The sequence below is a fragment of the Tigriopus californicus genome, chromosome 9 (genome assembly GCF_007210705.1).
Source record: "Tigriopus californicus strain San Diego chromosome 9, Tcal_SD_v2.1, whole genome shotgun sequence".
NCBI classification, from domain to species: Eukaryota; Metazoa; Arthropoda; class Copepoda; order Harpacticoida; family Harpacticidae; genus Tigriopus; species Tigriopus californicus.
In genome coordinates, this window is record NC_081448.1 from 7,844,805 (window position 1) to 7,857,703 (window position 12,899).

Genomic DNA, 12,899 nt, shown 5'->3' on the forward strand with positions numbered 1-12,899 from the left:
CAAGTTCTAGCAAGAACTTTCGGGTCTCATTGAAAGTGGTGGGATTGCGCTCCATGATCCTGGCTTTATCACCGTCAGTCCTCATCCCCTGTAACAATAAAGCTATGAGGAGACGGTCTTCCTTATCTTTGCAGTGTCGGCATAATTAGCCAATTCACGCAGGAATTGCAAAAAGAGGTGTAATCCTGACCATCCTTCTGCCGCACAGCCAGAAGATCGCGCATATCGAGGTGGACATTCCTCAGGCTTCGGAGATGTTCCTGGATCAAATCCAAGATTTCGACCACGTCACGACCGGCATCTTGTTTGATGTCTAACGTATGTTGGATAACCCTCAAGAATCCCGAGGAACAGCATTCCCATAAGAGGCCAACTTGGATAGACTGGTCTCTTGATCTAAACATATAAGATTAGAGTAATTCACCCATAACGGACGCCATCTGATAAACGTCTTGTGATCAGTGTCTTCTTGAGTAATGGTGGCTTCTTTGCATCAATTCTAGGGAGAGAAGAACTCTGCCCAGATCCACGAGCACTTTGAGGACGATCATTAACCTCAGCTCGGAGGATGGAAGCCTCCACATCTTTCCGGAACCCAATCAACTTTGATTTGGCTTTGAAGAAAGCCTGAAGATTTTCCTCCACGGCCGGATCTGCATCTCGCCGTATCAGACGCAAGATGGCAGATGATCTGATCCTCTGCATTCAGATATTTTTGTAGTCGTTCGTCCCAATGGTCGACAAATCTTTCCAACAATGTTGGATGCTCACCCTCGACATAGTCGCTAAAAGCGGATTCGGCTACGTTCCTCGCTCGAGTAAGAGAGGCCTTGAAGCCCTTACGGCTGGCTTTCAAAACCTGAATAGCTTCTCGGTCAGACATGACGGAGAAAGACTCAGAGGATAGGCGGATTCGACGATGAATTGTCACCCCGGGAAATTGACGGTCCAAGATCAACACCACAAATCGCGATGGATGGGAGTTGAAGGAGGTGATTCTCACACGGGTGGTTCTCACACAAATTCTCACACAAAAGTATACGGTGAACAGAGGATCAGTGATGAGCCGTAGACGGAAAGTACTTCATAGATTCGTACTAACCGACTGCGCCATCGCATGATCGTATCGAGTGGGTTAAGACGTAAGACATGCAGTCTGATCAAGAGTTAAGATCGAAGTGTATTTCTGGTTTGCGTTGGCACATAAATTAAACAACGAGAAAGTAGGTCACGCATAATTAGTCACTACAAATAGTCTGAAAGTTCAGAAAAATCTGTGCTAAATTAAATGTTTTTGCCTAACCTCCACCGGGTCACCCTGTGAGACCAGACCAGCTCATTATGAAACACCCGGTAGATAGCGCAGCCATCAACCTGCCATAGTAGAAAATTCTAGGGTACTAGAAAATTCCACTGTATCATAGTTGATCTAGTTAGTAATGTTCATGGATGGCCAAGCTGAAGTAAAAAAGCACAAAAAACTCATTTTTACCCTTCTCCCTATTCTCGTCAATGGTCATCCCTCTCTATGAACCTTATTGACCGCCTTATTTCTGCTATTGAATTAGATACCATAGCACTTTAGATTTGGATCAAAAATCTACGAATTTATTTGTTTGATTCTTGCATTGCCAAAATATGAAGAAAATGCGTAAAATATTACCCACGCGATTGACAATGTCTAAATATTTACTTTTCGAGGAAATGACCGAAATATAAAAAAATACTTTTTATGAAATTAAATGATTTTACCCGCTTTACTAATGGCCAAGAAGAACGTACTCTTATTAGCGCTGGGAATGGTGGTATCAGTTGGAGACTTTCCAAATCTTACCACTAGGGGTCGGAAAGGTATTTTTTTTGGTTAAGTTAAGTTTTAAACTATTTTTGGGCATAAAGAAACCTGTTACTAAATGCGTACTATACCGTACTTTTTTTGGATCCAATCACCCCAGATTCTCACGCGATGAAGATATTGATTTTAGAGACCCCTCATCTACATTGATTTCACGATGTTTTACACCATGATTTTCATTTAGAAGTCATAGATATGAGTCTTGGCATAAGCCGAAATACCATGATTGAGGAATAACATTATAACATCGAAATTCAATTTGTCTTAAATGTTAGACTTTTCTTCTCAGCCCAAAGAGTAAGAAAACCGTGAAAAACAGTAAACAAGCATTTTTTGTCTCAAAGGCCACCATAAAACTGGAATAACCAAACAAAATAAACACTTTCTTACTTGCAATAATTTGTATTTCAAGCAAATTTTGACATGAAATAGCAATTTGTACGTCACCTGTGGGTCAAAATAGAGCAATCGGCTTCCTTTATACTTTTTGGAGACCGGGAGAAATTGAAAGAAAATTTAGCCACAAGTTGCCCGGTTCGTGTCTTTGGATTTGATGCAAACCCTTGTAGCTCGTGTTCATTTGCTGTTTCAGGATTTACACATTTCATGATGTTTTCTGATTGGCACCACATCACTGATGCATCCCATCGTAATGATGTTTATCAGGATATGACTCAACCAATCACAAACTATTGGATTGCATCATCTCACAACACGTAAGTATCTGGTTTAATAAAATTAAATGGTGTTGAGCGCCCAAGCACATTGGTTAAGATTATGCATTTATCGTTTTGCTTTTTCAATTCTGGTTTTTAAACCAAGTAAAATTAAAACCTTTTTTTGTCTTGAATTGCTGGGAATCCCATTCCGCAAAACAGTCCGCAAAAAAATACTGACTTTTTCACTTAAAACTCTTTTTCGACCCATCTTGGACACTTTTGTCCATCCTCGTCCCAAATTTTTCCAAAACTGTTTAATGAGGGTGATTACCCAAAAATAAGGGTGTTCAAAAGTGTACAATACATTGTTTGCAAGCCAAATGATAACATATTTGGATAGATTGTTTTTATTCGATGTTTGGATCTTTGAAACCAAATATTTTTTTGCCATTACTTTGGCTTCTTTGGCAATGTGAGGGAACGAAAAACTCCATAATTCTTGAAAAAGGTTAGTCAGAATCACTAGTTTTCTTAGAATAAGACAAATGCCCTGCAATTTGTGGTGGCACTGAACATAGAAAATAGGACAGAAATTAAATATTTAAAAAGACAACTCCATTGATGGCTGGGTACAGGGTGCGGAACTTCAAATGCCCGTTTGTAATGTAAGTATTTAATTGCTCAACAGAGCATCTCTGACAAACTTTTGGCATTAAAGAATGACATAAAAATTCAAGATCTATTCAAAATGAGGAAACTTTATTCTATATGTCCTCCTTGATTTTTAATGACTGCTTCAACACGACGTCTGAATGCTTTGCATGTTGACACGATGTACTCCTTGGACATGGATCTCCAGGCTTTCCGGATCGAGACCTTTAGAGCCCCAACACTTCTGTGAGGGGTGGAACATGCCTTGGCCTCTAAAACGCTCCAGATGGAATAATCCAATGGATTTAAGTCAGGACTAGAAGGAGGCCACATCGTCTTGTCCCAGGATTCCGCCAAGTTTGCTGCCAGCCACTCCTGGGTCTTGAGAGCGGTATGGGCAGGGGCCCCATCCTGCTGCCACACGTAATTGTTGTATGGGAAGTTCCTCTTAAGCCATGGTTTGACCTTTGATTTTAAAAGATTAAGATAAACCTCTTGATTGACCTTGAGTCCAGCTTCAATGAAAATGGGCGGGCAGGTGAGGCCGTTGCTGGCAATGATGCCCAACACCATGACTCCTTGAGGATGCTTGGTCCGGTTTACCGGAGCTGGTAAAGATCCTGCCTGAACAATCATCCGGTCATTTCTGCGATTATAAGACTGATCCACTGTAAAAATCTTCTTATCGGAGAAGATCTTCACTTTGGACGAATTGGCTGACCTTTTCATCCATGACAGAATGGTTTGACATCTTTGCAGGCGAAGGACCCTGACCCTCTCAGTGATGAGTTGACGTGGAGGACGTGTCAGGGACTTCATTCCAAGGTCGTCTTTGACAGTGGTCCGGATTGTCTTCTCATCACAACCAAACTTCTTTGCCATCTTCCTCATGGACTTGGTTGGGTCCTTGTCGATTTCGGTCTTAACGGCCCTGATAAATTTCTTGGTCCTCTTTTTTGACTTTATTGGCTTTCGGGACTTCCGGCTGACATCTTTGGATCCAAGTCTTGCATTGATCACACGTCTGACAGTGGTGATATTGGCCCCCGTGAGCTTGGCAATGGCCTTTTTGTCAGCTCCTGCGCAAGCCATATCGAGGATGCTCTGACGTGTTGCCTCCATACTCATTTGAATTGGTTTTAATCAAAAATCTTTAGAAATTGTTTATTATTTACGAATGCCAAACGACAATGAAAACAAAAATTTGGCGCGAAATTTCAAAATTTGAAGTCAACAGATCATTTTAAAGATATCGGGCATTTGAACTTCCGCACCCTGTACAGTGGATATAATTTCTGATGAAGTTTTGCTCTAATGCCAAGATTTCTATTTGCTGTTTTCTTTGCCATAGAAACAAAAAGAACATTTTTTTTTTCAAATCAGCATCTTTGAAAGTAGTTCAAATTAGTTCATTAGATCACTTCAAATACATTATGAAGTATCGCTGTCACAAACCTAGTTGAACAAAATTATTTACACTCTCTTAGTTATGCATTGACGTAAGGTTTCATCAATATCTATTTAGCAGAAGCTTAGTTAATGGCAGAGCTCAGTATGTTTTTATTTTTATTTTTTTTTTAATTTTTAAGCAACAAAAATGTCTTTTTCTGGAAATAGCTAGTTGTAATGAAAAAATTCATGTCAAAACCTCACCAGAACGTGGATGCACTAATTTAACATTCAGACTTAGTTAAAGGCTTTGGCCTTACTCGGGTCCTTTGGAAGAACTAAAGTGCACATTTTTGCGGACTTCCTTACCGCTCCTGGGCATAAGAACAGCACAGGAATGAAAGAGCTCTCATATTGGGAGAGATTAAAAATGTTGGGACTGCTCAGTGTTCAGAGAGGGCACGAAAGGTATCTGATATTGTACGTTTTCAAAAGCATCCACGAGCTTTGTCCCAGTGCAAGATTTAGGGTCAATTCTAGTGACCATAGAGGCTTAATGTGCGTTTTGAGAGCACCTTCAAGCCCTCGAGAATCCAGGCTGGTTCGAACAAAGAAGTCCATTTCTCTACTTTCTCGGGCTCCTTCATTGTTTAAAATGCTTCCCTCGAATGTTCGTAGGGAATACGCAGGCGTTATTCATAGCATTCCAGAGCAACCCTACATTCAAGGACCAGCTCGGTCTGCCAACTCAAATTCGTTGGTAGACCAAATATCATATAAAGATTGAAAGGTGATACCAAGGCAAATTGTAACCCAGGGTCACAAACGGAGTGTGTGAAACAGTGAAGAAAAATTCCCATCATGGCCAGTGAACTAGATGTGCCAAAGGCAAAAAGAATTTTAGGACAGATTTTACGATCGTTAAATCGCTGCCTATCACAATTTGAATCAACTTTGCAAGAAAAAGCACCCATCGAGTCAATTGAAATCATTGCACGAAGGGCGGGGAACGCCCTGGATCAATTTCGGGAGGCAGTGATTTTGTTTCATGCGGTGGAAAACATTTCTGACGAGGCTTCTACATCAGAGGAATTTTCGATAAGGTTTGAAAAATCTGAGGACACGTTCCATGGATTTAGCAACCACTTGGAATTACGTCGTGTCCAAGGAGAACAAGGCCTCCAGGCCTCATCAAACGGATTGACCTCGAGTAACCGCATAAACACTCCTCTAAAACCGGTTGATTTGGAGGTGGATGTGAACCTTTCCGAGTTTATGACATGGCGAAAGTCCTTCGAGGATTTTTTACATGTCCAATAGAATGGAATCGTTCACAATCTGAGGACAAAAAGACAAACAAGACCGAAGATAGGCTAAATCGTTGGTAAATCGTTACTTCAACGTCTGTCTCCATTACCCTTAAAGACAAACAAGGCCGAAGGTAGGCTCTAAGGGTAGTGGAGACCGACGTTGGAGTTACGATTTGCCAACGATTTATCTCTGGACAATGACGTGAACCTCATCTATCGGATAGTTCTTCTAAACGGCCATTTGAGTCTGTCTCGGCATCTATTTTTGATCATTCTGCAAATTATTTCTTGGTATATGTGGGCAGGTACAGCGGTTGGCCCTTGGCGCATTCTTTCAAACGATACCCGTCATCAAGTGACGTTGTTCAAGCCCTTCAAAAGTTCATTCACGACCACGGCATTCTACTTAAATCAGAACCAATGGTGGAAAACAGTTCGATTGCATTGAATTCAGAGAGTTTTGTTCTCCTCTATTCATTTCACTATTAGTATCTTCGGCTCACTATCTTCAATCTAATGCCCACTCCGAAGTTGCTGTAAAAAACATTGGAAAAACGGACCATTGGACGCGTATGCCTTTGGTCGAGCCCTACTAGAATGGCGGAACGTCCCTCGAAGTGACGGTTTATCGCCTTCACAGTGGTCGTTTGGAAAATCTCAAAGAACCCTTCTTCCAGCGTCTAAGTCATTGAATGATCGACTTTCAAATGAGACCATAAATTCGGCGGAAATTACGAGACGAAAGGTCCACGACAAAATGACGTCTAAGTCCAACGAGGGATCAAAACCACTTTCTATTCTACCTATTGGTGTGAAGGTTCAAATTCTTCATCATGCGACTGGAAATTTCTGGAGGGCATTGTAGTAGAATCTAGCTACCTTAGATATCAGCTGGATTTTTTCTGCTCTGGACGGGATCTGGTTGAAATGAGAATAATGATGGTGTCTAACATCTTACAATAAAGGCTCAATAGTAATATATCATCACATTGAGTAATCCCTGATTCTTGACGAAATTCACGGAACTCTTTTGAAGCCATATGTGATCCTTGATCCAAAATAATCTCTCTTGGTACTCCGACCACTCTACTAATACTTTGGCTCCACCGGTTTCACCTCTGCCCATTTATCAAAGCAATCCAGTAATACCTGGAGATGTCTATCTCCGGATTGAATTTGCGGTAATTGTCCAACAACGTCAATAGCACACTCTCCATAGGCTCCAGGTTCCCATGGTCTGGCATCAACATTGGTGCAACCAAGCCTTAATCATTTCCACCTTTAAAGGACAGACATGTCCCATCTTGTTGTGGAACTCATTCCAAATTTCCTTTTCTTTGCCTTTGGCACGCACAATATCCATACCTCTTCACACAACCGAAACTAGACTCCATCCCGGATTGAATATTTAGATGGCTCCGATTATCTAGCTTGAATCTACCCGTAACTTTAGTTCTACGCCATGCAGTTTATTGCCTTGTTGGGACATCTCTCTAGCTCACCCTAGTGTCAAACATTAGAACGAGATCTTAACGAATGCCATTGGAGGGAAAGACTATTTGGTCATGGTCAATCACTTCAGTGAGTTCCCCTTCGTGACCCTGATGACTTCTTGTCCACTGATGCGATCTGGAAAAAGATGATGGCGTCATTTCACGACTTTGGCTTCCCTCGTCAAATGAAGACGGGCGAAGACCCACAACTCCGCCAAAAGTGTTGGAAATTGAGCTAGGAGGGCAAGTGGATGTGACACAGAGAGTTTGAGAACTGTATACAAGGTGATACTGATGAATTGGGACTGATGATTAAAATGTATCAAGCACAATCAATTGTGAGTTTCACGCGCTTTTTGGCTTGTTTGTTGTCAAACTGACTCAAGCAGTCAACTTTTGTTTAAAAACGAATTTTATTGTTTTTAAACCTTGGAAAACCTATCCCAACAAGCTCAGCGCAATCTCATTCTGAATGAATTTTCAAAAAGTTTGAGTGCAAGGACCATTGCCAAGACTTTCAAGTGGGACAATCCCATCATTTTCAGAACCATTGGGAACTTCAGGGCCACAAGCAAGATCAAAAGGAAGCCCAGCAGCCATATGCCGTCTGTGAGGACTGTTCTTCTGGTCAAAAGGGTGTGTGAGAAGATGTGGCATGACCTGAGGTGAAGCATGAGGAAGATGGTCATTGAGGAGGGCCTGTCAACCACAACCATGTGAGGAGCTTGCCGGGCCCTTACGAAAAACAGCATTGGCAAGTCCTCTCAGAGGCCACCAAGGCCATGAGGGTAGAGCAAAGTTGCCATCAGCTCTAAATTTTAAAATTTGGCATAACCCCTCAAGTGCTTTGGATGGATGAGAAGTTGTTCACTGTGGAGGTCACTTACAATGTGCAGAACAACTGGGTGCTTGGTACATAAGGAGCACTCAGCATCAATGTCCTCAGCCACTTCCACCACCAGAAACCTGCTTCTGTGATGGTGTAGGCCAAGGTCACCACAGAAGGGAAAAACCCCTTGATCTTCATTGAGGAGGGCTTGAAGGTGGACATGGCGGGGGGGGGGGTGTACATGTTGATGCTGGTAGAGGAGGTTGCTCCATGGGTCAAAGAGGAGTATGCAGGTGCTCCTGTCATCTTCCAGCAGAATGGGGCACCTGCTCACACCTCTAGCCTCACTTAGGGCTTTTGCCATGCCATTTTATTTTTCGCCACTTGGCAAAATACTTCTGGCCACCCTCTTCTCCAGATTTGAATGCCATGGACTTCAGCATCTAATCCAATCTGAAGAGGAGCACCTGCCTCAAAACCATGACCAGCATCAAGGCCCTGAAAGCCTCCCTGAAGTCAGCATGGGAGACCATACCAGAGGGGGAGGTTTGTGCCGCCTGTGGGTTTGTCACTAACAGGTTCCAGGCCATGGTGAAGGCCAAGGGTGGATAGTTTCAAATTGATGAAAAAAATGTCTTTTTTGTCAAAATAAAATTATATTCAATTTGTTTTCCTGCCAAGCCATTATTTATGTTCATAACCACTAATTGGTCCTGCCAGTTTATCTGTATCACCCTATTCGGACATTTAGGCGAGCGCTGATACTAGGAAACAAACTTGCCTGCTAATACCAGTGATACAAAATTGGCGTATCAAATTAGTTCTAACGAAGCTGACCTTTCCTCATGTAGCAATATGAAAGAAGGGTCAGCTTCTCAAAAACGTGTTTTAAGCTGCAAACTGGCATCACTGACACTGGTATCAGCAAACAAACGAACCTGCCAGAGCTTGCCTAAATGTCCCCATAGGTTCAACAGGTTATGGTTTCAGCCCTTGTATAATCATGTCGAGTGAAATGTCCATCAATGTCCCACTGAATGGGTCGAATTTTCCAACCTAGAAAACTCGGTGCTGAATGGCTCTGATCAAAGATGGTCTTTGGAGTCTCGTCCACAGGTTGGAGGAGGGTTCAGAAGAGAAAGGTAGTGAACTGGTTCTTAAATGCACGGCAAGGAAAAATCGGGCATTGGCAATTATTGTGCTGCCAATTGATCCTGGCCTACTCGATTTGTTAGGAGAACCAATAGATCCTTAATTGGTATGGAATATCCTCCCAAAGCAATTTCAGAAGAGATCATGGGTGAATAAGCTAGAGCTCCTGAGATGTTTGTTTGCCTGTTGTTTGAAAGAGGATGGAAACCTTCAAAACCATATCAAGCCTATGAGCGAAATTTTCCATGAACTCCCTATTGTGGATAGTCCTATGGAGGAAGAAGACAGCCTAGCTCGAAGATACGACATTCTAGTTACCGGTCTTGAAGCCCATGCCGACGTCCCAAAGTTGGAGGTCGTAATCGAACGATTGCCGAATGAAGAACGAATGACACCAGCGGTTGAGCTAAGTGAAGACACGAAAAAGTTTTTCAAGTGTCATTGTTGTAACTGCCCTGGCCATTTCGTGAAAAATTGCCCTTTCAAACCCAAAATCAAGGACTGGCACCAAATGAAGGTCAACCAAGAATGCCTCGACTGGGGATCATCCCTCGGATGGTGGTGGTTTTGGGTTGCCAATTAGTCACGTCTTGACCAACACCGGGTTGGCGGTGATCAAACTTGGATCACGGATTGTGAAGCGATATGCGTAACCAAATTAAAACCTTCCAGGACAGGGGGGGTCTTGCCTATCTCTCTCAGGATCGGGTGGCTAAGGCGGGAAGTCACGCCCTGCCGCCCCCGTTCAGATTACATAATTTTGGGTAGTTTTAAGGTATGGGGATTTTGTACCACTTCTTGCCACGAAATGTCAAAAAATGGTATATCTACCTCCAAAGTTAATTTTTCTCCTCGATGGCGAGAAATCATTGCATTTTGGCAATTGCAAATGAATTATATGGTATAACTTCCTTGACCACAGTCATGAACTTTTCCATGCTATTATCTAATGTCACGCTTACATTTTTAGATATTTAACAGGAAATCAAGTGACGGGTGAAAGTAGCGTGGATGCATACATAAAAACTTTACGGCAAGGATGCCGATGTGTCGAATGTAAGTGTAAAGAGAAAATATAGAATAGGAAAAATTGTGTATATTTTAGTTCCTTTGCAGTGGATTGTTGGGACGGCGATGATGGGGAGCCTATCATTTACCACGGTTGGACTCTTACATCGAAAATAAGTTTCAAAGACGTGATTTCCGATGCCATATTGCCCTATGCCTTTGAACGATCTGAATTTCCATTAATTCTATCGATCGAAAATCACTGTGGCCTTAAGCAACAAGACAAGATGGCTCATTATTTGAAGACAATTCTTTCAGAATGTTTGTATACCGACCGAGTAGATGAAAATGCCACAGAAATGCCGAGCCCTTTTTCTTTGAAGAGAAAAATTCTAGTAAAGGCTAAACGCCTTCCCTCTGGAATGTCCGAAAATGAGCTCATCCAAGAGGTGCTTGAAGAAGATGACGAGCGGGATGAAAAACGGAAAAAAATCACGACAGTAAGGATATCAAAAAGAAGTATTATACATCATTTATCCGTCACACATCATCAAATGTCATTGCAGAAAATATCACAGAAATTGTCAGATTGTGTGAATTATATTGAAGCCGTCCATTTCGATAATTTCGATTACTCAGAGTCCCAAGGAAAGTTTTATCACATGTCGTCATTTGGAGAATCCAAAGCCGAAAAGCTTGTTGAGGATGTGGAAATTGCTAGACAATTCGCTAGGTATAACATTCGCCAACTTTCCAGAATTTATCCAGGGGCTAAGAGGCAAGATTCCTCCAACTTAAAACCAATTCCGTTCTGGAACACGGGATGTCAAATAGGTAAGCATTCCACTATCGAACAATTTGGGGAAGAAATTGCATGTTTGAACACACAATTGGATTGAACTAATTATGTTTATAATCAGTGACAAGATCTGTGATTTTGAGACGAGATATGTCGTAGTGGGCAGCTTCAAAACGTCGATTCAGTTCTCCTCCTAGGGATATTTCGAGATGTTTTACTCCTAAAACCACGTCCAAATTCACAGAACTACAGCCAGCTAGCAATCAACGGAAAATTATACAATAATCTGTGAACCATGTGAACACTTTAAATCAACCGAGAATATTAAAAATTAAAGTATGTGCCTATTCACCAAATTTAGTCATGATTTTGATGGCAGTGATTTAACTTCAATTCTTGATTGCTCGTGGTATCTGATGTCTAAGAAATGATTTATATGATTCGTATCCTACACTAAATATCATCGTTACGGGGGTGACTTAATTCACGCAATATTTTATATCCCAACAAAGGCAGGCCTGTTACTGGAAAGTTTCGTATTTTGTGGCCCTTTCTTCGGACTCATTGCCATGTAATGGTAAAAACATAAATTACTCAGAATAATTAAATCTATCTTGTTCCTTTTCTAGTGGCCCTCAATTACCAAACTGCGGATAAATCAACCATGCACAATCGTGCCCTCTTCTCTGACAATGGCAATTGTGGCTACGTCTTAAAACCCAAATTCCTATGCTCTCCACAACATCAGTTTTCCCCTGTTGACTTATCTGGATTTCAATACCAAAAATTTCCCCCTTGGAAAGTTTGTATTCAAATCCTATCCGGTCAACACATTCCGAGACCAGATCATGAAATGGAAGGTGACATAATTGATCCTTATGTCAAGGTTAGAATCCGTGGTCACCACCTTGATCAAACCTACTTGAACAAGGGCAAAACAGAGCACGTCCACAATAATGGGTTTAATCCTGTATGGAGAAGTGCATTTTTCGAATTTTTGGTAATGATTCCAAACCTGGCATTTTTGGAATTCCGTGTGAAAGATCATTCGAAAAGTGGAAAGGACGAGAGTCTGGCGGTGTTTTGTGTGCCTTTAAGGATGGTACAGGAAGGTAAGATTTGTGTATCCGAATCTAGGCGATTTTGTTGATGCAACATTTAGTCAAAATGAATCGTTTTCTTATCCAGGTTATCGTTGCATACCATTAGAAGACCTGGCTGGAAAAAGGTTGACCCCGGCCTCGTTGCTGGTCCATATCAAAATCAATCGGAACGCAGTTGTTGGTAACTCATAACATGAAATTTTTCGAAATTGGTGCAACACTTCATCTGTTTCTTCCCTATTGGCAAAACGAATGTTTATATTACTTAACAATTGATTACACATAACATACGATAATCTTAATTGTGACTCCGGTTATTGAGTGGACGTTTAACTGTAAACAAAGAAATATAAAAGAATAAAATAGAGTAATGCAATCTCAATAGATATTGATTGGTTCAGTGCACATGAAAAAGTCTGGAAAAAGAATTTCTTTATAAAGGTGATCTGCGCTTGATCAAAACATCTGATTCAAAGTCTTTTTCGGGTTCGAACGGTGAAATTAGTGCGAAAATAATAGAAAAAAAAATCGTGGCAAAGCGCCATATCAAGCCAAATAGAAGCGTAGAAAAGCCAGGATTGCGAAGGTTTGATGCTTAAAATTACCAGTTTTGAATAAAATATCCGCCCTGTTCAAGTGGGTTTGGCTTTA

At 41.5% G+C, this 12,899-nt stretch overlaps 2 protein-coding genes across 2 annotated transcripts in view; one reads left to right on the forward strand and one right to left on the reverse strand.

The window, feature by feature from the left end:
* The window catches only part of LOC131887506 (1-phosphatidylinositol 4,5-bisphosphate phosphodiesterase delta-4-like), a 39,634-nt gene extending 27,004 nt beyond the window's left edge, over positions 1-12,630 (forward strand). Inside the window, exons 5-10 of the mRNA XM_059236140.1 lie at positions 2,448-2,571; positions 10,309-10,394; positions 10,455-10,846; positions 10,913-11,180; positions 11,775-12,257; positions 12,334-12,630. Coding sequence (XP_059092123.1) covers positions 2,448-2,571; positions 10,309-10,394; positions 10,455-10,846; positions 10,913-11,180; positions 11,775-12,257; positions 12,334-12,440 — 1,460 coding nt within the window. The 3' untranslated portion in view covers positions 12,441-12,630. The remainder of the gene's footprint in view (positions 1-2,447; positions 2,572-10,308; positions 10,395-10,454; positions 10,847-10,912; positions 11,181-11,774; positions 12,258-12,333) is intronic.
* On the reverse strand, positions 3,105-4,366 carry LOC131887507 (uncharacterized). Its single transcript, XM_059236141.1, has 2 exons — positions 3,887-4,366; positions 3,105-3,789 (listed from the first exon to the last, which is right to left on the reverse strand). Exons 1-2 carry the CDS (start codon positions 4,291-4,293, stop codon positions 3,765-3,767), a joined length of 432 nt encoding a protein of 143 aa, XP_059092124.1. The 5' UTR covers positions 4,294-4,366; the 3' UTR covers positions 3,105-3,764.
* Positions 12,631-12,899: the final 269 nt, after the last annotated feature.

What these genes read in the sequence shown, in the direction of transcription:
- LOC131887507 (XM_059236141.1), bottom strand. Translation starts at nt 4,293, where the DNA reads ATGAGTATGGAGGCAACACGTCAGAGCATCCTCGATATGGCTTGCGCA. An exon ending in ATTCTGTCATGGATGAAAAG is followed by an intron (nt 3,790 to 3,886) that starts GTCAGCCAATTC and finishes ATGATTGTTCAG; the next exon opens with GCAGGATCTTTACCAGCTCC.